The 23,780-nt window shown below is 50.5% G+C and overlaps 11 protein-coding genes across 11 annotated transcripts; 6 read left to right on the top strand and 5 right to left on the bottom strand.

Moving 5' to 3' along the window:
• Positions 1–83: 83 nt before the first annotated feature.
• Positions 84–2,678, top strand: N7517_009857 (Sad1/UNC domain protein; the record flags this gene model as incomplete). Its single annotated transcript, XM_056727580.1, has 1 exon — positions 84–2,678. The coding sequence occupies one exon, from the start codon at positions 84–86 to the stop codon at positions 2,676–2,678; it is 2,595 nt and encodes an 864-aa protein (XP_056576152.1).
• Positions 2,679–3,082: 404 nt separating this feature from the next.
• N7517_009856 (Spo12 family protein) lies at positions 3,083–3,520 on the top strand (the record flags this gene model as incomplete). The annotated part of the gene is made up of 3 exons (XM_056727579.1): positions 3,083–3,231; positions 3,290–3,379; positions 3,433–3,520. 3 exons carry the CDS (start codon positions 3,083–3,085, stop codon positions 3,518–3,520), a joined length of 327 nt encoding a protein of 108 aa, XP_056576151.1.
• Positions 3,521–4,507: 987 nt separating this feature from the next.
• Positions 4,508–6,041, top strand: N7517_009855 (uncharacterized protein; the record flags this gene model as incomplete). The annotated part of the gene is made up of 4 exons (XM_056727578.1): positions 4,508–4,582; positions 4,630–4,875; positions 4,964–5,176; positions 5,235–6,041. 4 exons carry the CDS (start codon positions 4,508–4,510, stop codon positions 6,039–6,041), a joined length of 1,341 nt encoding a protein of 446 aa, XP_056576150.1.
• A 405-nt stretch (positions 6,042–6,446) lies between these two features.
• On the bottom strand, positions 6,447–8,483 carry N7517_009854 (ribosome biogenesis GTPase LSG1; the record flags this gene model as incomplete). Its single annotated transcript, XM_056727577.1, has 1 exon — positions 6,447–8,483. The coding sequence occupies one exon, from the start codon at positions 8,481–8,483 to the stop codon at positions 6,447–6,449; it is 2,037 nt and encodes a 678-aa protein (XP_056576149.1).
• A 570-nt stretch (positions 8,484–9,053) lies between these two features.
• Positions 9,054–10,615, top strand: N7517_009853 (ribosome biogenesis protein LTV1; the record flags this gene model as incomplete). Its single annotated transcript, XM_056727576.1, has 2 exons — positions 9,054–9,073; positions 9,124–10,615. 2 exons carry the CDS (start codon positions 9,054–9,056, stop codon positions 10,613–10,615), a joined length of 1,512 nt encoding a protein of 503 aa, XP_056576148.1.
• A 172-nt stretch (positions 10,616–10,787) lies between these two features.
• Positions 10,788–11,513, bottom strand: N7517_009852 (HAD family hydrolase; the record flags this gene model as incomplete). The annotated part of the gene is made up of 1 exon (XM_056727575.1): positions 10,788–11,513. The coding sequence occupies one exon, from the start codon at positions 11,511–11,513 to the stop codon at positions 10,788–10,790; it is 726 nt and encodes a 241-aa protein (XP_056576147.1).
• Positions 11,514–11,717: 204 nt separating this feature from the next.
• On the bottom strand, positions 11,718–13,469 carry N7517_009851 (CDP-diacylglycerol--glycerol-3-phosphate 3-phosphatidyltransferase; the record flags this gene model as incomplete). Its single annotated transcript, XM_056727574.1, has 3 exons — positions 11,718–12,720; positions 12,771–13,123; positions 13,182–13,469. The coding sequence occupies 3 exons, from the start codon at positions 13,467–13,469 to the stop codon at positions 11,718–11,720; spliced, it is 1,644 nt and encodes a 547-aa protein (XP_056576146.1).
• A 101-nt stretch (positions 13,470–13,570) lies between these two features.
• N7517_009850 (complex I NDUFA12 subunit family protein) lies at positions 13,571–14,376 on the top strand (the record flags this gene model as incomplete). Its single annotated transcript, XM_056727573.1, has 7 exons — positions 13,571–13,621; positions 13,680–13,700; positions 13,782–13,788; positions 13,847–13,924; positions 13,993–14,056; positions 14,125–14,262; positions 14,328–14,376. 7 exons carry the CDS (start codon positions 13,571–13,573, stop codon positions 14,374–14,376), a joined length of 408 nt encoding a protein of 135 aa, XP_056576145.1.
• A 302-nt stretch (positions 14,377–14,678) lies between these two features.
• N7517_009849 (uncharacterized protein) lies at positions 14,679–18,302 on the bottom strand (the record flags this gene model as incomplete). Its single annotated transcript, XM_056727572.1, has 5 exons — positions 14,679–17,048; positions 17,104–17,383; positions 17,404–17,719; positions 17,778–18,104; positions 18,158–18,302. The coding sequence occupies 5 exons, from the start codon at positions 18,300–18,302 to the stop codon at positions 14,679–14,681; spliced, it is 3,438 nt and encodes a 1,145-aa protein (XP_056576144.1).
• Positions 18,303–18,652: 350 nt separating this feature from the next.
• Positions 18,653–21,027, top strand: N7517_009848 (RIX1/PELP1 family protein; the record flags this gene model as incomplete). The annotated part of the gene is made up of 2 exons (XM_056727571.1): positions 18,653–18,985; positions 19,045–21,027. 2 exons carry the CDS (start codon positions 18,653–18,655, stop codon positions 21,025–21,027), a joined length of 2,316 nt encoding a protein of 771 aa, XP_056576143.1.
• A 110-nt stretch (positions 21,028–21,137) lies between these two features.
• On the bottom strand, positions 21,138–22,721 carry N7517_009847 (wax synthase family protein; the record flags this gene model as incomplete). The annotated part of the gene is made up of 1 exon (XM_056727570.1): positions 21,138–22,721. The coding sequence occupies one exon, from the start codon at positions 22,719–22,721 to the stop codon at positions 21,138–21,140; it is 1,584 nt and encodes a 527-aa protein (XP_056576142.1).
• Positions 22,722–23,780: the final 1,059 nt, after the last annotated feature.

Genomic DNA, 23,780 nt, shown 5'->3' with positions numbered 1-23,780 from the left:
CACAATGCGCATAGCGCTGTCGAAATCATAGCTGAACTCAGGGAGCTATACAAGTGTGACTATCAGATCATCAGACCGACAGCATGCTGACCGCAGGCCGGTCATTGACTTTCTGGATATACCAAGCCTCAGTCATTTTGGCCCTCTGCCCCACCGCGCTCTCTAATGCGACCGCCCAGCCACTCCCAAACGGCGCGCAAGCTGCTCTCCCCACTACACCAGTGACAACATGTCCGACGAAGAGTACCTGGCAGACGGAGGCGGAGCTCTTCAACCTGCCGCCGTGTCTAGAGACGCGCTGGGGACCGGGTCGCGATATGTATCTTGCTTCGGCATCACCCGATCCAAGTGCAGCAGCCAACGATCCAGTCGTTAATTCACCTGCAGTCTCGAGCGGGACACCAGAAGAGACAGCGAAAACGACCCCAGACCAGATCGCAGAACAGGACCAAGACACGGACTCGCTATTGGACGGTGCTAGTTTCCTCTCATTCGAGGACTGGAAGAAGCAGAACCTAGCGAAGGTCGGACAATCAGCCGAGAATGTCGGAGGGAGCAGACGTGCTGCGGCAGCTGGAAAGGAAGACCGTCGCCAGCCGACAGGCATCAATAATGCTTTGGACTCGTTGGGCGACGACTCCGAGATCGAGTTGGACTTTGGTGGGTTCGGTGCTGAGACGCCCGAGGCTAGTCCTACCGCTTGGGGATCGCATATCCCGTCGCGCGACGGGCAGGCGGGGAACGCGGATAGAAGAGGCGACGGGGATGTTCACGGGAAGGGTGCGCTACAGAGAGATGCGTCGCGTCGTAAGGATGCTGGCACTACTTGCAAGGAGCGGTTCAACTATGCTTCCTTTGACTGCGCGGCTACAGTGCTAAAGACGAATCCTGAGTGCAAGGGTTCGTCTTCTGTGCTTATTGAGAATAAAGATAGCTATATGCTCAACGAGTGTCGCGCACAGAACAAATTTCTTATTCTGGAACTGTGCGATGACATTCTCGTTGATACGGTTGTTCTTGCAAATTATGAGTTCTTCAGCTCCATCTTCCACACATTCCGGGTTAGCGTCTCAGATCGGTATCCTGCGAAACCGGACCAGTGGAAAGAACTTGGGGTCTATGAGGCACGCAATACTCGTGAGGTGCAAGCTTTCGCAGTAGAGAACTCGCTTATTTGGGCTCGATACCTTCGGATTGAGTTCCTCACGCACTATGGACATGAGTTCTTCTGCCCTGTCAGCTTAATTCGGGTGCATGGTACCACCATGATGGAAGAGTACAAGCATGGCGAGAGCTCTGACCGCGCTGAAGTTGAGGAGTTGGAGGCCAGTGAGGCTAATGCGCTTCCCGGAGATGTGGAAACCAAGCCTGTGGAGGTGCCGGTCGAGAAGATCATTCCTGCTGTGAAACCTAGTCTTACAGTGGATGCGGTTTGTCCGAACCCTCTATTAGAGGCTGTGTCGCCTTTTGCGAAACACAACGATATATGCGGTATCAATGATGGATCGCCTGTTGCGATTCCGTCGACGACAGGTACAGTGGCTCAGACCAATCCACCACCGAAACAGAACTCTACTGCTGCAGTTGGAGGCAGTCCCTCCGCGACCAATGTCGGGTCACCCGTCCCGCCAAAAGCCGAGGATACTCGAAAGCAGGGTGAGCCTACCAAAAATGCCGTGACTCCTCCGGATGCCTCAGGCATATCATCTGAGCCTGCTCAGCAGAACACCACATCCGAGACAGGGAAAGCCACAACCCATCCCAAAGAGGAGCAGAACATTCCTCCAGAGTCGACGAGACCTACAAACACTCAGCCGCCATCGGCAAACCCCACGACCCAAGAATCCTTCTTCAAATCTGTCCACAAGCGGCTCCAGATGCTTGAATCAAACTCGACCTTGTCTCTCCTTTATATTGAGGAACAATCTCGCATCTTGCGTGATGCGTTCAATAAGGTTGAGAAGCGGCAGCTAACAAAGACATCCACCTTCCTCGAAAACCTCAACGTTACTGTTCTCAACGAATTGAAAGAATTCCGCGAGCAATACGACCACGTCTGGAAGTCTGTTGCTCTTGAATTTGAGCACCAGCGCATGCAGTACCACCAAGAAGTCCACTCCCTCAGCAGGCAGCTCGGAGTCCTTGCCGACGAACTAGTTTTCCAAAAGCGAGTCACCGTGATCCAGAGCATCATGGTCCTCTGCTGCTTTGCCCTCGCCCTGTTCTCGCGGGGGTCGGGAAACAACTATATGGAATTCCCTGCCGTTCAAAGAATGGTTGCTCGGTCCTACAGTCTGCGGTCTTCATCTCCACCCTTTGCCTCTCCATCGGCTAGCCCGGGGTCGACACGCCTAAGTTCGTCCTCATACCGTGAGAACAATGGCCATCGCAGAAACCTCTCTGACTCGTCCGACCAAAATAGCGCTGGTAGTCCGACCGCGCCCTATTCCCCGCCGACTCCTACCTCTTCTTCCCCAACAGAAAGAGACGTAGAGGAGACAGAGAAAGCGGAAGAACCTGGCTCTCCCCAGTCTATGTCTTTGCCTACTCTGGTGACACCACAGCCTCGTTCTCATAGCACGCCGCCTGTATTGAATGGGCGACCTGCTGACCTGGATTTGGATACACCGGCTGATGTCGACTTGGTTACCGATGATTCACGTTCGCGTGAGCTGTGATCGTTTAATGGCTATAATGGCTCTAGCCGTATTTTTATGACCCTACATACTGATGTTTACTGCTTTGCATCTGTACACTGTACCCTGCGTGTACTATCAATGTTTAGATGATATGATTCCCACTGGTTATATTTACTATGTTTACTGTGACTATTATTAGAGTGATTTGAATTCCTTGCAAACCCCAGACATTCAATAAACAAAGCCTGTAATATGTAGTCTAGTCACCTTGGAATATCCCAAGTTCATATGTGGCGTCATATTCCGTTGCCCAGCCAACAATCTCCCATTTTTCTCCAACACACCCGTCGAACCTTTCCATCTTATCCGACTTGTTTTTAACCTCTCCCAATCCTCTACGCACTATACATCTCTCACATTCAAATATCTACATATCCATAAAAATGGACGCAACTACACAAGCTCAGCCTCTGGCCGACCGCTCAACCAACACCCACCTGAACGCAAGTGACAAGACCGACTTGAAGGGTTCAGACATCTCATCAATGGAGTACCACCGCCAGGTGCTGCAAGGCAAAGTAACAGGCGAGGAGTGAGTATCCCCATCTTTCTCTTATAATTCCATCATACAAGAAACTAACCCATCACAGACAACCAACCTCCTACGTCTCCCCCTCGGACGATATCATGAGCCCCTGCACAAAGAAGTTGAGCGATATCAAGGGCAAGCGGTTTAAGAAGTATGTGATTTCATCCGCTATACGTTAGACTCAAGCTAATTCATATTCTACAGTGCCGGCAAGCCCCAGTCGCTGTTCGCCAAGCTCGGCAAGAAGAGCTACGAACAATCCACAGCCGAACAGGGTCGGACTGAAAACTAAGACCGAGGTCTTTGATATTTTTTATTCTTTTTTTCTCTTTCCACTCGGACTTTGATTCTATGGTCTTTCCTTCAATCTCTTTTACTCGGCGCCGGTCGCTGGGTCGGATGCATTGAGGAGAGGCAGATTTGAGATCTTGGATATCGGGTCTTCGAGTAGGTACTCTTATTTTTTTCTTTGTGATGACCTGCAATGCCTTTTTGTTTTGTGTACGGGGTATGGGATGGATGGAACTGTAATTGGGATATCTCATGGAGCACATTGGAAATGCAATGACTTGGGATTTTTGTTTTTGATTACTTGGATTGGTGTAGTTGTAGTTCCTCAGGGCCCTATTGTTCTCTCTTCATCTCTCTATATTGTATGGTTGTATTTTTCTTCTCTAGTAACATTCTTATCAAAAACACCGTAGACCGAATATGGGTTTCGCTGTTGTGTCTATAATGGGTAGGCTCTTATATTCAATTTGCTTCGATCTATTTTCGACTCTTGGACCAAGTGATCCCACAGGGACCACATCTGAAATTCCAAAGAAATGCGAAACCAATTGTCTCCTATATGGCATGAATGTTCGAAGTCATGTGAAGACTATGTGCCTCGGAATCTATTGCCTTGTTATACCTTATTGCCTGATTCCGAATTCCCTCAAAGATTACTCTCGAATTTTGAGTTATGTCCCTTGATTTCATCGAGCGAAACTGTTAGTTTCGGGGAGAATTAGAGGGTTACAGTGGTTAGAGCAGGGTTACAGTGATTAGGATGTATTCAGCCGAATAGCTCTGAATATCGTAGGTTCTCAATTCTACTCCAAAATGTAAACCTCGGAGATGTAGCCGAATATAGATCTACCTTGTAAGTTGACCGGTTAGTTCTGAGCCGAGGCTGGACAAAATCCGTCGGCTTCTCCACCTTCTCCGCAATTCGTGGGCTGACTTCTCTTCCTTTATATTCTCCAGATTCTTGTATTTTGAAATCACAATTCTCAAAATGTCTGCCTCATCTCGTATTCCCCCTCTTGCCCAGCCGTTCGTCAGCGAACAGGCCAAGCGGACCCTTGATCTGGTAACTACCCGAAGCTTAGCTTTGTGTCAATACTAACATCATACCAGGTCGAGGAATTCGTTGAAAAGGAGTGTATCCCCGCCGACACCGTCTTCGCAGCCCAGCTTGGTGAAGGTGAGAAGCGATGGACCACCAACCCCGCCATCTTGGAGAGCCTGAAGGAGAAGGCCAAGAAGCTCGGTCTGTGGAACATGTTCCTGCCCAAGAACCATTTCTCCCAGGGTGCTGGATTCTCAAACTTGGAGTATGGATTGATGGCCGAGTTGCTCGGCAAGAGCAAGATCGCCTCGGAGGTGGGTTATTTGGTTCTTTTGTCTGGCTTGTTGTACTCGCTGGGAGCTCCAACTTAATAAGATTGATCGCTAACCACTCTATCACCAGGCTACCAACAATGCCGCCCCTGACACCGGTAACATGGAAGTGTTCGCCAAGTACGGTAACGACGCACAAAAGAAGCAGTGGCTTGCACCCCTGCTAGAGGGCAAGATCCGCTCTGCTTTCCTAATGACCGAGCCGGACGTCGCGTCTAGCGACGCCACAAATATCGAGCTTTCGATCCGCCGCGAAGGCAATGAATACGTTCTGAATGGCTCGGTACGTACCTCCACAACCCCAATAACCCACTGATCCCCAACTCCTAACCAAATCATAGAAATGGTGGTCCTCCGGCGCTGGAGATCCCCGCTGCGCAGTTTACCTGGTAATGGGCAAGACCGACGCCTCAAACCCAGACACCTACAAGCAGCAATCCGTCATCCTTGTCCCAGCCGGACTCCCAGGTATCACAGTGCACCGCATGTTGACCGTATACGGATACGACGACGCGCCGCACGGCCACGGCCACATCACATTCAAGGACGTGCGTGTCCCCGCCTCGAACATGGTTCTCGGCGAAGGCCGCGGATTCGAGATTATCCAGGGTCGTCTGGGACCCGGTCGCATCCACCACGCGATGCGTGCGATTGGTGCCGCTGAGCGCGCTCTCGAGTGGATGATTGCCCGTGTCAATGATGAGCGTAAACAGACGTTCGGAAAGCCTTTAGTTGCGCATGGTGTTATCCTTGAGTGGATTGCCAAGTCGCGGATTGAGATTGATGCTGCTCGTTTCGTTGTTTTGAATGCCGCTATCAAGATCGATCAGGGGAATGCCAAGGGTGCGCTGAAGGAGATCGCTCAGGCGAAGGTTCTGGTTCCGCAGACTGCGCTTACTGTCATTGATCGGGCTGTGCAGGCTTATGGTGCTGCTGGTGTTTGTCAGGACACTCCGCTTGCGTATTTGTGGGCTGGTATTCGTACTCTGCGTATTGCGGATGGTCCTGATGAGGTTCACTTGCAGCAGTTGGGTAAGCGGGAGAACAAGTCTCGCAAGGATGAGGTTACTGCTAAGTTGAACTGGCAGCGTGAGGAGGCTGATCGCTTGCTTGCTGCTTCTGGATTCAAGCCTAAGAGTCACCTTTGAGATGGATAGATATACCTAGTTTACGATATAGTCTGCTTTAGTTCGGCTGAATGCACGAACATTGTTTTCGGTTTTTACTTGGGTCTTGGTAGTTAGTATTTGAATTGGGTTTACGGTGGAAGAGAAATGATGTAAAATCAAGTGAATGAATGACTGGTATAAATCGTTATTCAACTCGTAAAAACCGAACGCCAAAAAGATGATTCTTCAACAAACATGAACATGAACATGGACATAAACCTTCCCCGACATGACATGCAAATCCCATATATAGGACCATTTATCAATTCATTCATCATGAGCCCAAGAATGATACCTCGTAGAGTAGAGGGGAGTGGTAGGATCTCCCTCGACTCGCCTGCGAGCGCAAGCAACAATGCAGCAAAAGAAACAGAAAATCACTTTTTAGTAGTCGTCATCCTCAGGGTTGTTGCGCTTGCCCTTGGCCAGGCGCTTGTTTGCCTTGAAGTGCTTCTTCGTGCTGGTGTTGCCCTTCACCTCAGAGACATCCACGCCACGCTCAAGAGCAACCATCATGCGCTCCTTGCGGCCTGTGGGCGCCTTGCGCATCTCCTGGCCCTGTTGGGTGTAGCGAGCTTGGAAGGGGAGGGTCAGACGGCCGGCGGAGGGGCCGGTTTCTGAGCCGAAGAAGCCCGTATCAAGGTTGCGGGAGGTGCGACCGAGCTCCGGCTCGGCGGAAATCTTGACTGGCTCAGAGGGGTTCTCTGGGTCGATGTCGGCGGCGGGGTCTGCAGTGACCTCTTCTACTGCGGTGTGCTTTCCAATCTTGGCCTGTGTGAGCTGAGCTCGGCGTCTTTCGGGAAGATGAGCGAGGTCGTATAGGTCGCTGTTGAACTCGACAGTGTCAATTGGAGTTTCATTCTCGGCAACTGGGGGAGGGTTGACCCAGAGAAGTTTGCCGTTGACGTAGTCCTTGAGAACGTATCGTGCAGCGCGGGACTCGTCGGGCTGACCAATACCCTGAGTAGAGAAACCGCGGGCGCGAGCATAGGCACGCAGAATCTCGCTGGCAGTGGGCACGCCAGTGCCGCCCTCTTCGACGGGACGCATTCTGAGCTTTACACCATACACCTGCTCAATGAAGTGCTTGGGGATACGCTTGGCGACAATACCGGCGGGACCGGTGAACTCGCGCTGCTGATCGATGGGCAGCACACCGTTGACGACCAACTCGGCCTTGGTGGTAGCGAAGTTGGGGAACACGAGACCGGGACAATCGCACAGCATAATCTCGGGGGAGAGGTAGAGAGTCTGGAAATGCTTGGTCTTACCGGGTGTGGCAGAGACAGAAACCTTCTTCGCACCGAGGAGGGCGTTGATGGTACTGGACTTACCCACGTTGGGGTAACCGACCAGACCGATTGTGGTCTTACGCTTGGTCTCGCCAGACTCGTCATCTTGCGGTAGTGATTCCGGGGAGTTGGCCAGGAAAAGTTCTTCCAGTTCTTCGGTGTCTAGAATGTGTGCTCCAAGCGAGCGTTCAGGATCGGCAAGCTTGGCCCTCTCTTCCTCCGTTGTCTCCTCCTTCTTGTATCCATCGTCTTCGGTGGCGTGGATTTCCATGTTGATCTTTGCCGCTGACTTGGCAATTTCAGCATCAGAGTCATATTCTTCCTCCTCCAGCGCGGCGAGGGCCTCGTTCTTCTCTTTGGCGAGGTGAGCCGAGAAGAAACGGAAGTTGATCTTGTTCGTCTCAAAGTAGTGAGCCCAAGCTTCTCTCTGCTTCAGACTCAACATATCTGCCTTGTTGACCAACAGCAAGTTCTGCTTGCGAGGATCAATCTCCTTGACGTAACTCTCCAAATCCTCCGAACGGAACTGCAACGGGTTTCGCGCATCGACAATCTGCACAATAAGATCGGACCGCTCAATGACACGCCACAGTTGGCGCCAGACCTCCAGATTGCGCTCGAATGGGGTCATCAGCAGATCGTGGTTCTCGATCAGCTCGGCCAGTCCTCGTCGCCAGTCCAACAGACTTTGTTTCTCCATAGTTTCTAGTTCATTTCGAGTCGTGGACTGGTCCCACTTGGGTCGTCGGGGAACAGTGAGGCGGTCCTTGTTCTTCTGGTGCTTAATGAAAGCCTTCTTCTCTTCGGTGGGGGTGAGAAGGAAGGGGTTCTTCTGATCGGAGTGGATGATCTTGACGTTGTTGATTTTTTCAGCGGTAAAGTCAGTTCCGGCCAGTTCGGCGGTACTCAGGAATTCGTCGAGCGCGGCCTGCTCAGTAATACTGCGCATCTTGACCCATGAGGCCTCCTTTGCCTCGTTGGTGACGTAGGTTTCACCATTGACACCTGTGCGCTGGATGGCATTATTGTGAGAGACCTTCTTCTGAGCGGATGCTTTGCCCTTTCCGAACCGATCGTTCATGAGACTGGCACCCAGTCCCACGGATTTCTTGGATTTAGGCAAAACCATGATGGCGATGCTTAAGATAAAATTGAAGAAAAATTGAAGAAAGTAAAAAATCAAGTCGAGGAGGCACAACCCCCACCTGAAAAGGGAATTTTGGATTATTCAGACGGATAAGATAACGCTGACTCAGCCCCCTCTATGCCTTCAGGGATGCTCAGAGCCCTCTATGGAAGTATATGACCATGTCTTTGTACTTTTTGTAGGTTTTCATCATACTATTCGCATTACATGGGTGTAAAATATTGAAATATTCAATAATCAAAGGCATCTATGCATAAAAATATGGTCTATGACTAGGGTTTATGGTTCAATCTATGACATAGTACTATTGATGCGGGCCTCCCTAAAGCGCCGAGCCCAATGAATACCCAAATCTCCAAGCGAAGTTGCACAATGAGTTAAATCAAAATTAAACGAATATCAAGTGGAAATTCCAACGAAATCCTCCATTAAACGTATACAGTTCGATTCTGAGGACCCCGGAGAACGAGGGGCGATAAGCCACACGTGACCCTATCAATCCCACTTTTTCCCTTTTTTTTCTGCGATACCAAAAAGTTGACCAAACCAAAGATGCCGCCCAAACAGTGGATGTACGTATAGCATGAGGATGCCTATGGCGCCAAATCTAACATATCCATAGTGACAAGAAGAACGCGAGCAAGTTTCAGCTCTTTCACCGCTCTCAAAATGATCCGTTGATCCACGATACCAGTGCGGATGACCGTTTCCTGTACCAGGTCGGAGGCCCGGCGCCCGCGCCTGCACCTGCATCGTCTTTCGCCAGCACCTCGAAGAAGCAATTGCCAAATTTGTCTGATCTCCATACCGAATACGGCGACAGTGCTCGCGAGAATGAGGGCGAGGCCGCCAATTACGGCGTCTACTACGATGACTCCAGCTACGATTACATGCAGCATTTGCGCGAGCTGGGAAGTGGCACCGGAGATGCGTACTTTGTCGAAGCCAAGAATGAGAAGGCTAAGGGCAGGGCCGGCCGAGGAATGAAGCTGGAAGATGCGCTGCGACAGGTCTCGCTCGTGGATAAAGATACCTATGATCACAGCGCCTCCGTCGGTCCCAGTCTTCATGGCTCGCAATATGGTGACATGCGCTCAACTGCTTCATCCTTTATCCGCAAGCCAACCTACCAGGACCAGCAGAATGTCCCAGACGCAATTGCCGGATTCAAACCTGACATGGACCCGCGGCTGCGAGAGGCGCTGGAGGCGCTGGAGGACGAAGCCTTCGTGGAGGAGGGCGACGCTGACGGAATCTTTGGAGAATTAACGGCCAATGCGGAGGAAATAGACGAGGGCGACTGGGAGGATTCTCTGTTTGACCACGATGTTGAAGACGAGGGATGGGAGTCGGATGCTACGGAGAAAGCGCCCGTGCAGCCGGACAGCACCAAGGCCGATCGCTCAGTGGATGATGAACTGCCAGAAGGGTCTGCGAAGGCACCAATGGACCCCGGCGAGATGCCCGAGCATGATAAGCCGGCTCCCGATATGCAGCCCACTGACCAGAGTTGGATGAGCGAGTTCGCCAAGTTCAAGAAAGATGCCAAGGCTGGAAATGCTCCCGCACCCGCTGCACCCACAATCGCAGCATCGCAGACGATGGCATCAACCGCCTTCACTATTGGCGGAACGCCAATTCGCCGGAAGAAGCGCAAGGGTGCTCTGACTAACCCGTCTGCGTACTCGATGACCTCGTCCGCTCTGGCTCGTACTGCCGGTCACCGTCTCCTCGATGACCGATTTGACAAGGTTGAGCAACTCTACTCTCTTGACGAGGAAGACGAATACGATGACAGCATGTCCATGATCAGCGGAATGACAGGTGCAACCGGCATGACGGGCATGTCCATCGCGTCATCACAGGCCCCTAGTCTGATCGATGGCAACGGCGAAGCCGTGCACAGCCGCAGCACCTTTAACAACGTCATGGACGACTTCCTCTCCAGCTGGGACCCCAACACCAGTGGACAGGCGAAGCGTCACGGTGCCAAGCACAAGCGTGGCAGGAACGGTAACGAGGCCATTGGCATCAAAATGCTTGACGAGGTGCGATCCGGTCTCGGCCCAGCTCGAATTCGAGCCGACAAGGGCAAAGTCTCCGGAACAGCTTAGATGAAGATTTGCACTGCATATGAGACGACACCCAATGGGAACCCCCAGTCATGACATGGCGTTTGGCTTTTTTATTACTTATTTATTACGGCATTCCTGTGCGTTAGGGTTGATATCTCTTGATGGCTAGACCAAAAGTTATGTTTATGTCTCAATGCTCTATTGTGTATCCTTACTCTCCATGGACGAGTACCTTTTCTACAACAATCCACGAATCCACTCGTAGTGCATTGATATCATACAAGCGAGACTTATGTTTTTCATCATAAAGAACAGCCAGTATCCCCTCCTCCCGCGCAGCCTGAACATCGCGAATCCCATTGTCACCAAAGTATACAATATCTTCAGCGGCGATACCATATTTCTCCAGCACAACACCAAAGAGCCCATCGACCTTAGACTTGCCGACCTCGTTAGTAGTCACAAGAACATCGACATAAGACCGTATCCCGAGTTCCTGGACTGTCCACTCCTGCGCATCCGCCGGGCCTTCCGTAATGACAATGACTTTCTTTCCCGGCCCTCGCAAAGTCTGCAAAAGGTGCAATGCACCCGTCTTGAGAGTCAAGTTCTCGCGTAGTGAGTCTTGGTATACCTCTAGTAGACGACCCAGCAGAGAGTCATCAATGAGCCCGTACACCTGGAGAAGACGCCCGAACCGTTCGCGCCGGTACTCGCTTGAGGTCCTGCCATCTGTGAAAGCATTTGCGGTTGCACTGCGCAGTATATCTTGATATGTATTTCTGAGAATATCTACGCTCGTCTTCTTGCTTGAGCTGTGAATGGTTTCGAAGACACGGGTTGAGGCGTCGGCCGATGCTCGTCGGAATTCGTGGAGCGTGTCATCTAGATCGAAACCGAACCATGATTTTGAGGCGAAACTCTCTTGAATACCCATGGAGATGTTTCAGGATGTAGTTATTCCTCTGAAATTTTGGTGCTCATAATTGAAATAGGAGTGATTGATAATGTATGACTCAGATGAGATGTTCTTCCAAGGTTGCATGGTGTGATAGCCTCAACTATCACATCAATCTATACCACAGTATATTACAGATTCGCTATTATTTTCAATAGATATTTATACAAAAGACCAAGAGAATTAGAAGGCACCGCCAACCTTCTCTACAATCCACATGGAAAGTCTCACATTCCATCCGACTCGCCTTTCCGTTCGCATGAGGTCATCTCTCGAGACGGGGGTAGCATGTTTCTGAAGCCGCTCAGTCTCTTCACCCAGCTTCTGTTTGAGATCCGGATCGTTCGTCACAACTACAGCGCCGGACTCAAGGTCTAGGCTGTAGCTGCGCTTTGTGTAGTTGCTGCTACCGACGAAGGTGAGGCTGGGGTGTTCCTCGCGCGGTAGTGTGACCCACAGGCCTTTGGCGTGGTAGGTCCATCCACCTGGCGTGCCAACAGTGCCCTTGCGCCATTCCTTCAGTTGAATGGAGTCTGTGGCGTGCGCATCGGCGACGCGGTCAAGGAAGCGGGCAGCGAGATGTGTGTATGCGGCCGGTAGCATTCCCGAGACTCCAGAGGAGCCAAAGAATCCATTTGCCCACGGCGAGGCCGTTAAAACGGTACCTTTCGTGGTGGTGGGAGTCCTCGAGGCGGTGGTTGTGCTGGAAATTAGGAGGGAGGAAAGAACAGGGTGCATGTTGAAGTAGCCTGCTGTGAAGAGCCAGCGGGCACCAACAAAGACTGATGAGCTCGACAGGAGATGGAGAATGGTCGTCACGGCAGGGTATTCGGTAGATGTGTCATCAGGTTGCAGGAGAGAAGTAAACTGCGATACAGGGTATACATAGGTTTGACTTGATGAGGAGGGAAGTGCAGGTTTGTTGTCAGAGGCCTGAATGAGCGGGGTCAAGAACTTCGAAGAATATGCAATAAATTCTTGAGGATCGTCAAGAGGAGAAGGGGATTTGTTTGCGGTAGGCCAGTCCAAAATATAGCTGGATTTGTTTTGAGGGTCCGGCAGCACCTGGAAGCTCAGACTGCAGATTGCATGGTGGATTTTAGCGTAATATTCGGTCAGCACCTTGGAGTCGAACACATGGTATCGATCTAGACGGCTGGTGAAGTATTCCTCAGATAGGTTTGCTCTGCGAATATATTAATATCCCGCGTTTGTACCAGTTCGCAGATAACATACCCCGATAGAATGATCTCGTCGTCTATCCCGTACAGCTTCATGTGCTGCAAGCCCCAGCCCTCGTTGACGCGAGCAGGGATCCACTTCTTTCTCAGACCCGTCAAGTTGGGAGTATGGAACATCCGAATCTCGACTCGTTCGGGGCCGTACTCTTCCACCAACGAACAGAGGAGTGATGCGCATGAAGCATTCGGGGTCTCCCGTGTGCCGCGCAGAGCATCTGTGAGAATAGAAACTTTGAGATCCGGATTACGGCGGAGAGCCTGGCTCAATGTGTCGATAAGATCGTGTTCTGTTTTCCCGATGTACAGTGTCGAGAGGTAAATGCGCCGCCGGGCATTGCGGATTTTATTCTGCGGAACTGAAAGTTAGTCCTAAATAATTTCAAGCAGACAAACAGACAGAACATACCTTCAATGTAGAGTAGAAATTGGCCGGGGAGTCAATTATATGAATCTGAGACGCAGGCACCTCGAATCGGGGAGCAATGCGATCTAGCTCCGCGGTGATTCCTGCTAGAGGTGAAGGAGCGGGTGCTGCAGTCGCAGCTCCTGTACCGGTATGCGCAGAAAATTGGCGAGTATACAGTCTCTGACGTGCGACTGGGCGATGCCCAGCGCTACGAAGCGATTGCCCTCCAATGCGACCGAACATGTCTGAATCTCCAAGGTCGAGGGTTTTCTGAATCGGGATATCCATGGTAGGCCATGGTGCAAACAGTGCAAACACACCGCCCTCTTGCAACCTCAAATCGCCAATCTCTCGCATCCCATTCGCTCTAGCACATTATACCAGCAAAGATGTCGACTATTGTGAGGACGCTGCGCAACCTTCGCCGGGTCGGATTCAAGGTTCGTATAAATGCGATCTATTCTCTATGGAAACTCGGTAGCTAACATACTTGTACAGGATGCCGCCCACCAGATGCAGGTCGGTTACGGACGCCTCCCCCGGAACAGGTCAATTGGATGAACTCGAGACTAACCTATGTCCCTGTTCGCTGTGATATAGAACATCGGTGCGTTGCCACTCTATCGATGTCTACCCAGCAGTTGACTAACAATACGCTCTTATAGGTGATACCAAGGCCGGAGCTCTGATCGGAACCGACCGCTTCGGAAACAAATACTTCGAGAACATGGAGGAATTGCCTCGTAAGAAGATGCTTAGGCTCATACCATCGCATTGAAAAATGAAGTTCTAATTGTACTTCTCCGTTTAGTCCGAACACGATGGGTCGACTACAAGGAGGCTGAATACGACGCATCCCAGATCGAGCCTGGCTGGTAAGAGCTTCTCTCGAGACACTGAGTCAACAATGCACCTGTGATGATGTGGAACTAACCCTATTAAGGCACGCCTGGATTTCCTATCTTGTTGACGCGCCCCCGGCCGCCGACAAGCTCATGCAGTCCGGTTTCCGTCCCTGGGAGCTGGCCGACCACCGCCCCAACCCGACCCAGAGCCGCGCTGCATTCAAGACTTACTCCACGTACGTGCAACATTCCTGTGTGCAATATTTTGGTCTTTCCAGTGCATCGACTAACGTCACTCTAGCACCCGGCCCAAGATCGTTGCCTGGACTCCCACCGCTGCTCCGCGGTAGATTTATTTGCAGTAGCAGAATCAATCCACTTGTTTTGTTGTTCAATTGATCCAGTTCTCCCTTTTCAACCTAGTGACAACTCGTTTGTTGATTTGGGAAATGTATATAAAGACGTTTTGCTAGTAGTGCTTATTTTTTTACGAAGAAAGTCCGTTTTCAAAATTGCGTTTCAATAAAAATTGTAGTAATGATAACCTTCATGGTATAAACAAGGTATCTCGTTGAAAAAGAAAAAAGGAAATCCGTTGCTAGAGGGGGAAAATGCAGTAGATACAAGAAGATACAGGATTTTGTTGCCGTCATTAGAGGACATAGACACCGGAACCGATATTGGACCAGTGCCGAATTGGGCGTCGATCCTCGAGTTCAATGCACCACCAAAGCACTTCTTTCAGCTTTTCGATCTGCTCACCAGCCTCATATGCTCTCGACAACGCATACCATGCCTCGGAGTTGTCCCAAGAGCTTCCAAGCTTTGTTAACGCCGAAAGAAGCCCATAGGCGCGATCGCGGGCTGCGAGACGGTGAAGTTGCTTAGGCTCAACATCTTGTGCAGATAGAGGAGCCTCTTCGGGACCCACATTCTGGGTCTCGCTTGATACCTTGAGATCGTCGGTTGAGATAGCCTTCGCAGACTTGGGCTTGGGTGTCTCCGACAGCAATGATAGACGAGAGGCGTTAAGATCCACGTCGGCATTCGATGGCTCTGGATCCAATTTCTGATCCCAAATGTCCAGGAGAAGGTTGGCAAGTCCAATTGTCGCTGTTGGGTGGTCCTGGTAGCGCAGTAGCGCATCCTCAAAGTGCCTAATGGCTTGATGGGGGCTAGCTCGAGCCTGGGACAAGAGACCCTGTTCCGCGTAGACATCAGCCCAGAGCTCCTCGGAGCTCTTTGAAGCACCCCAACCGCGCTTGCTAAAAGATCGAGCTGACGATTCATGTGATGCCGCAAGTGCTTCCACTCGCGCGGCTTGTTTCGAAGCTTCTTCACAAGCTTCACGGGCATCGTCGAAAAGAGACGCTCGGCGATAAAGACCAGCGATAACAAGCCAAATTTTGACGAGAAGACCTAGGGCGTGCTTCTGGGATTCGACTAGAGAAAACTTCGTGATGGCGCTTGTAGGAGAGTCGAAACGGTGGACGATTGGGAGCCGGATATCCTGTTTAGGGGGTTGCTCCTGGTGGCCGGCAGGGGGAGCTTCTTGTTTATAGTTCAAGTTATGTGCCATCGTAGGCAGCGGTTGTTTGCCTTTGGTATGATGGATCGCGGACTCTGGTGATGTGTTGCCAGAAAACGCAATGCCGACCATTTCTGCAGATGTTTCACCCCCATTAGGAAGCGGGGGCTCTTCAACACGCGGTCTCTCGTTTCTATGAAAGCTTGAACTTCGTTTTTTCAATTTCTTGGAGTCTGCCCTCCCAATCGTTGGCAGTCTTCCCTGACGGCTGTTAGGGTCTTCGTCTGTGACCTGGATTGACGGATGCTCCGTCATATGACCATTGGGGATAGCCGGAGTGGGTGGAATGCCGGCATCAGAATCATTGCCCTGATCAGCACGGCGATCTGGTAACTGGGATGTTCTGTTTCGGCCAAAAATGCTTCCACGGAAGCTCTTGGTAGTTCCGGCAGAGCTTTTTGGCGGTACTAGATGGTCTGATTCGGCTTTGGTCCCCCCAGCCTCGAGATTTAGGTCCTGGAAAAGAGCGCCAAAAAGACTCAATAATTGTGTGCTGTGGTTGACAGCAGCTTCGGGCCCTTCCAGGAGCTCGATGAAGGCAAGCTGTGTGATGCGGGTTTGGACGATCCGTTCTTTTTCTCTGCCTTGAAATCTGCTGACAATCGGGCGCTGGTTGGGGTTTTGCACATTCCTTGATGAACGCCGTTCGCGATGACCCTTCGAGAATAATTCTCGGGGAAACTGCTCGAATGCAGCCTCACATGATCGCCCAGCAATCTCGAACTCCTGCTTTGCACTCAGCAGCAGTGCAAGCAGATGCCACAGAGATACCAAGTCACGTTCTTTGGAAAGGTCATCGGATACCGCAGTAGACGAAGTGCTAGGCGTCAGAGCCGACTTGACATAGTCAATTGCAGTGTCCAAATCTCTGTTCTCGGCCAACACAAGGCCTAGGGTGTAGAGTGAGGAATAGTTTGAGCTACTTCCCAATTCTGGAGCAAGACTCTTTTCGAGGTATTCGATCGCATCAGCTCTAATTTCATCGCGTGATTCAGTCACGGGAGTCCAGCTTGCCCAGCAGGCAAGTCCAACACCGATGGCTCGGTAGGAGGAAGCTAGCACAGAGGGAGGGATGTTTGGCAGGTTCGTAGAGTTTCCATTGACTTGACCATCTGTGGTTGGCGTATTGTGCTTGTCGATATACTCCCGTATCAGTTCAGTTAAATCTCGTGCTTTCTCTGCCTCTTCCAATGAGCCAAGACAGCTCAATAATGTGACACCCTCAGAGAGCGTCTGCAGCAACACTTCATCCTTTTCCAGCTCCCCGTACGCAGCAGACTTCTCTGCCCTTTCTTTAGCTGCAGTGACAATCTCGATATAGGAATCGAGCGCCTTCACAGCGAGGTCGAAATCTGCCAAGGCAGAATGAACATGGAAGAGACGTCGAAGTACCAAAGGGGAGTGGTAGGTCTTTGTCGCTGCCCGGTATAGAATCTATGACAAAACATGTTAGTACATGTGATTTCATAGGATGTGTTGTTGGACTCACCTCTAACACATTACGACCAACCGCATTCTGACCTCCTTCGCCGAGGTCCGAATCCTGCCACTCAGGACCGCACAAGACTTCCCAGTTACTGATCACCTGCTCGACCCACTGCTCGACTTGCGAGTTTTCCGAGCTGGCCGTAGGAAACATGACTTCAGAGAGGAGGTTGCGTTCGTAGATAGTCTCTACGCGGCGCAATTCACTGCCAAGTTGTGGGCGGTCTGGTCCATCATTGGGGCCAGTGTATGTGACTCCGCCCTGCAGGACCGCTGTGAGAAGCCTGTAATAAGCAGTCCATACCAATGCTCGGGGGCTGAGCCGAAAGAGTCCACAGTCGATGGGTTGCTACTAGAAACCCCGTGTTTCACGGCAGGGTGAGTCGCCCACAACCTGAGCAATCGTAAGGCAATATCTGCATGTCTAGAATCCGAATAGGGTGCATGTTTGGTCACTTCACCACTGGCCAAAAGAGCACCATTGCCCAAAAGTGACTCGGACCAATTCAGGAATTGCGGAGTGGTGACCGAGGCTAATTTACCGCCGCTTAGCCATGGAATTAGAGATGAAAATGTCTCCAATGCGTCATCGATGTCTGCAGCGGTAGATTGTGCGGTTGCTGGCTTTCTGTCAGATACAGTACTGGCTACATCCGGAAGTAAACAAAGTAAACATACCCTTGATGTAGCATCCCTTGACTAAACAGACCTCGGTCCACGAGGTTGGTTGCTCTCCTCCACTGGCCAAGCTATCGAGAGTTGCCGCAAAATCCTTAGGAAGACGCGCTGCCGAAAGTCCAGGTTCATTCAAAGCCCAATGAATCCACCCCAGACAGACTTGCGCTTGCAGTAATTCTTGTGGTGATCCGTCATTGTTTTCAATTGTGACCAACAGGGCCGGAATAAGCTCGACGAGACTCGGGGAGGAAGAAGATGAGTCGCCGGAGGACTTTTGTTGAAGATATGCAATCACACGCGATTCCGCAGTTGCGGTCTGTATCAGGCCTAGAGACGGCTCGGTTAGGCTGAGATCAGTAAACTAGGGACCGGTGGCGTACAAGTCTTTTGCGGTGCGTGTTTAGTGACTTTTCGAATCAATTCGGGGAGTTCATCCCATTTGCCCTGACTCCGCGCCTGGTCCAAGGCCGCGATGTAGCCCTGCCCTTTGTCGGCATTGCCTCCCTGGTTCGCACGTGTCAACATAAATACTGGGTGGTATCAACGATTTAGAAGAAATATAAACAAGCACTTGTTGAAGGGAACAGAAGAGGGATACTTACAGCCATGATTCAGGAGATTTGTGAATGATTTAAAAAGGGAGAAGAGCAATCAAGCTTCACCAACATCGTCAGTCTGAAGGCCGATGATCGTCCAGGGGTGGAGAGCGATTACGTACGTGACGGTAATTTAACGACAGTTGATGGTCCGAGCTTCTTGATTGAAAAAAAAAGTTATCGATAAGACTTTCACCTTTTGGTCTGCTCTCATTTTTCTATTAATTGGCCTATTCTTATTTGTGTTAAGACCTGTTATATAGGTCTACACTAATAGCCATGTCCTCCACTACCTTGCGCGCCATCACGCATCGCCTGACAACTACCCCGGTCGAGCAATTGCCCCCGATAGCTTCGTTCCTTGCGACTTCATTGAACGATTGCGCTGAGCTGCTCTCTACCCCTCAAACCCAGAAATCTGGCAAATCGGACTCCGATAATGCTGTCCAGATTCATAAACTGAAGACTAGACTGGCCAGTCTGTTGCAGGACCGCAGTGTTGAGGGAAGATGGACTGCCGTTATTCTGGTGAAAGCCACAGTCGAAGCGGGTCAATGGGAAATCCTGCGCGGCTATGAGCCTATTGTTCGCAGCTTGATCAGCATCCTCGCGGTATGAATTAATTTAAACCCGGTCTATCTATGTTGGCTCCGTGACTTATGCGTTTCTAGAAACCAGATCCAATCTCCACGAGAAAGATGTGCATTATCACACTAACTCGTATTTTCCACCTCACATACCAGTACCCAACACTTGTCCGCGAGATCACAACCCCGCAACTTCCTGGGTTCATTACTGCCGCCTTGAACTTGGTCTCTACTATCACGAAGACTCCCTCGGGTTCAGTCCGAAAGCCGAAGCCCAACACTCCCTTCATGGAAATTGTCCTGCACGCCTTGCTGGAATTGATCCCAAGACATATCACCCTCTTCCGTCCATTCGGTGCCCAGCTCCGCACTCTTCTCGTTGAAGTAATTGGCTCTTCTTCGCCTGCGTATTTCCCGGAGCATGTGATCGACGTAGCTGAGCAGCTGCTTGTCTCTCTCCACAAGTGCGCACCCAAGGATCAGGCAGGCTCTGGATGGAAGGACGATTGCAAGTCGACGATTTTGTCCATCCACAGAACAACCGATCACGTTTTCCGAGCCGTTGTAGAGCAGTGGGAGTCTGTCGATGCGGCTCTGGTGCACACACGGCCAAACTACAGCCAAGAAATGGGCGACGGTGGCCCAGATGGCCTTGGACTTCCAGGCTGGAGTGGAATGCACTCGGGCGTGGATAGGTTGATTGCACTTCTGCAGATTCTCTCCGATTTCATCTCGATGCCATCCGCAGCTGCAGTTGCCCTTCCGATGGGCTCTATCCTTGATATAACCTCCCGACTTACTTCGGTCACTGTTCCTCCCAATGGTGCCGTTTCGTCTCAATCTGGGATCCAGTTCAACCAGGAAATTAGCCGTGACGAGCGAGAGGCACTTTGGACGGAGCTGCCTCGCATTCACATTGCATGCATGAGCTTGCTTTCCAACGTTGTCGGTATTTTGGCCACCAGCGCAACCTCAGTAACGCAAACTATTCTAGAGCAGGCTGTCTGGACTTTCAAGGGCGAAAAGTTCAATAGAGACCTGCGTTCGGCAGTCTATGCTTTGCTTCGTTCTCTGGTGCCAGTGAATGGACCTGCGATGACGAGACAGAGTGTGGTGTCTTTGACGAACGTCCTACGCTCTTGCTGCAATGATCTGTTGCCGCCCACTGGAGATTCCAACTCCACCGGTAATTCGGGCTCTGACTCTAAAACAAAGTCAAAGGGCGGACAAGGGACAGCCAATGCAGATGCCTTTTTCAACCCTGATCTTCAGAAATCCCGCCAGGCACAATCGGCCTCTCCGCTTTTGGAGGTTCAGCAAAATGCATCCGGACTTTTGCAGGCCGTTTTCCTTTCTATCCCCGCCGAGCTTGTTCCACCCTCCATCCGGGCTGAAATGGACCGCTCCGTAATTCTGACCTCCGACAAGAATGCGATGTTTGCTAGCGTACTCAACCCTGTCCCGGCAGTCAAGGGACGTGGAGCAGGCTCGAGCATCATTCCATTCTTGACTAGGCCTTATGCTGATCAGATGGAGGTGGAGGCTCTGGTCCGTCCCAGGATGCCAGTCTTGATGACCGCGCCCGAGCTTGACGCCTATGTCGATGAAGACGAAGAAGCAGAAGACGAGGACATGGTCGATGATGGATACAACGCCGCCCCAAAGACGACCGAATTCCTGAAGCAACCTGTGTCGGCGCCCCTGCAAGTACCAAAGTCAGACGATTCGAAGGCCGCAACTCCTGTGCCTACTTTCCACAAGCGGACCTACGCCGAGGAATCCACAGCTGAGGAGCCAACACCGCAGACGCAGGAGGTTCAGATCAAAAAGGCGCGATTCGACGAAATTATTTCAAGCACCTCGAGCCAACAGCCTTTCTCTCAGCCAGCTCCTACAATCACCAACGCTGAGGCCCCCAAGGTTTCAACGCAGGTGTCCCCCGCATCTACCACCGTGACCTCACAGGCTCCAGAGGAGGTCGATGATGATAGCGATGATGAATTGCCCACTTTGAATATCGATTCTGACACCGATGAAGAGGATGATGATGTCACAATGGACGGATAGACGATGTAATTATAGGTCTTATCAACGTTCGAATGTAATTTATTTCATGGACATGCAATCAATGACTTCAAGGATCCCGAAAGTAATCTGAAATTTTAGATCTATCAATTCTATAACACCCGTATGCCACTCCCCCAGTATGTACCATCACTCCAGTACCGGAACCAGGGCTCAGTCCAGCACCACCAACCTTGGCCCTGCAGTCCAAACCCCAATGCACGAAGTGGACTAATTGGAAGTGGCTCCATCAACCATAACCCACCCTTCGCAAAGTCATCTGCGACGAGGCCACCTGAGGCCATCAACCAAAAGAATACAAGCACAAAATTTGCCGTTCGTCTCAGCCATCTAGGCGCACCAGCAAAGGGTGATTTCGGGAGGATCGATGTCTTGAAAAACTGCTCTGCCATGATTGCAACACCCTGCAAAGCGAAAAATAAGAATGTCCCGAATACGGGGGATGTATCTGCAATCTGGGTATGGCTTCCACAGGCATGCACAAAGCCACTAAGACAGAAGGCAACCACCACGTAAGTAACACGACGGACTTGCAGATGGGAAGCTAAGCCGGCCGGAAGTACGGATAGGATCCAGCGTGCTGAAGCTACAAATCCGTACCGGAAGATTTGGTGCCACCAACGACCCCAGCAGCCCGCCAATCCTTCATCAAGGACTGGGATGAAGAACGGCCCGAATGAATCACCATACAGCCATGGAGCATTCAATGGTGCGGCAGTCAGCTTCTTAGCCCCGTTGGGGAATGCGATAGATAGCCCCAGGAAGAACATCGGATTCAGTGCTGTCACGAACTCGATGGCAAAATACACACTTATGGCGCTGTATAAACGATGACAGAGCTGGGCTATGACAGGATGCAATGTGAGATTTGTGAAGTAGAAGAAAGGAAATGGTGACGGTGAATCGGCTGGAGCGAGGCCTCGAAAGTAGGGATCTGGCATCAGGATGATGACTTTCAAGATGTCTAGTACAAGGTAAGATATGAAGAACTTCCGAAAAGCAGCCTGCAGCCGGTGTTTGCCGCTGGGATACGTGGAGGGTTCATGTGCGTTGATTTTGCCCATGAATCCTGAATGCAATTGGTCATGAATTGGTCGTGGAAGAGGACCCAGATGGGAAGCCCGCCAGTTCCATTCTGGCCCTCTCAGGTTGAAGAGTAGTCCAGCGGACCATTCAAGGCGATGCCAAAACTTTTCGGGATATGGCCGCCAAACAAAAAGGTCGCTTTCCTGTTCCGTGCATGTTGGACTGTTCGAGTCAAGCGACTTTTTGACAGTACTATGTTCAATCCTGGCGTCATTTTGAGACTGGATATTGACAGGTTTCCGTTCAATGCGCTTGAAATCGTGTTCAAGATCTGTAAACACAAACAAGGTGGCATTCCATACTAGCCACCAAGCGGTTATCAGGCCAAGCATGTAACCATTTCCTCCAATGATTGCCCGTCTGTTTTGTAGAATTTCAATTGCAATTGCAATACAGAGGACGAAAATGCCTTTTCGAACATATCGTCCTCCCTTGCTGCGTGGAATGGCCAGACCTATCAAAGGTAAAATGTGGAGGATGACAACATGATATAGAAAAACTGGCTTGAAGATTCCCTGTGCTATTAGGGTATCTAGTTGCCTCTCATAGTTCTTGGCCAGATCCCTGTAGGAGCTATGGGGATTGGCCATGTGGGACAGGCGCCACCGTGATGCCCTTGTACGGAGTACTCGCGCTAAAAGTGACTGACTCGGTATTTAAGGAATCAACGATTCTCACAGACTAAGGCCTTTGAGTGATCTTCGGGTATGAATGAGATATTTGATTGAATTTATGGGCAATGCATAACATGAAAATGTAGGTGACGTTTGTTACAACAGAAACGATATATAACGTCACGTGTCTTGAAGTACGACTGATGCCTCAGGCAACAATAGAACCATATTTCCCTACCATTCCTGAGATATTCAGTATTGGTATCAATACATGGTTGACATTATATTAATAGCAAGGAATTCATCACTATCTTATAGGAGCATTGCTATAGGCAATATTCTTGACATTCGTTTTACCTGTCCATACCTAAATAGCTACATAGTAACTGTATGAATGCAAGGCTCTAACGTTGCGAAATTTCGCATTATGAGCTGCACCCCCGCGGCTTTACTCTAGGACAGATGCCGGAATAGATGGAGCTGCAGACAACAAATTCGATACAAAAGCACTACCCAATCAAAAATGCTGGATCCGCTACATCAAAGCACGACAATAGAATCGCAGAGGCTCAGAGAATAATGAACTAAGCCAAGATATACGCATGGCAGTGGACGAGCCTCTGAAGAATTGGAGAAAGGACATGGACTGTTTAAGCGTTGTAGGTTAAATGAATTCATTATTAGCACCTCTAACTAACTGAGTGATGGAACCCGTATTTGATGAAAAGGACCACTTTTGTTGCATTTTATCCCATAAAAGTAGAGGGTCGCGGATGCGGCCTTGTGATCTCTTTTTAGTAGTCTTTTTAGTAGTCTCAGATATTCTGTTTATAACATAGATGTCTTTTGAGATATTTTTCCCCCTTCTCAATTGTATAGGTAGACAGCAGAAAAAGGCGGAGACAAATACTTTGTGCAAGAGACTTTTCTATATATAACCTTTGATAGTCTCAAAGATTCTAACCTCGAGGCTCTGGAGCCTGGGGATTTATAATTGGCGGGGCAGTTAACGACACCTGAGGCATAAACTTACGC

This window comes from Penicillium concentricum (genome assembly GCF_028827145.1).
Source record: "Penicillium concentricum strain IBT 3081 chromosome Unknown utg000004l_segment0_segment0, whole genome shotgun sequence".
Lineage (NCBI taxonomy): Eukaryota > Fungi > Ascomycota > Eurotiomycetes > Eurotiales > Aspergillaceae > Penicillium > Penicillium concentricum.
Note: the sequence above shows the minus strand (reverse complement) of the source record. Positions and strands in the feature narration are given on the sequence as shown.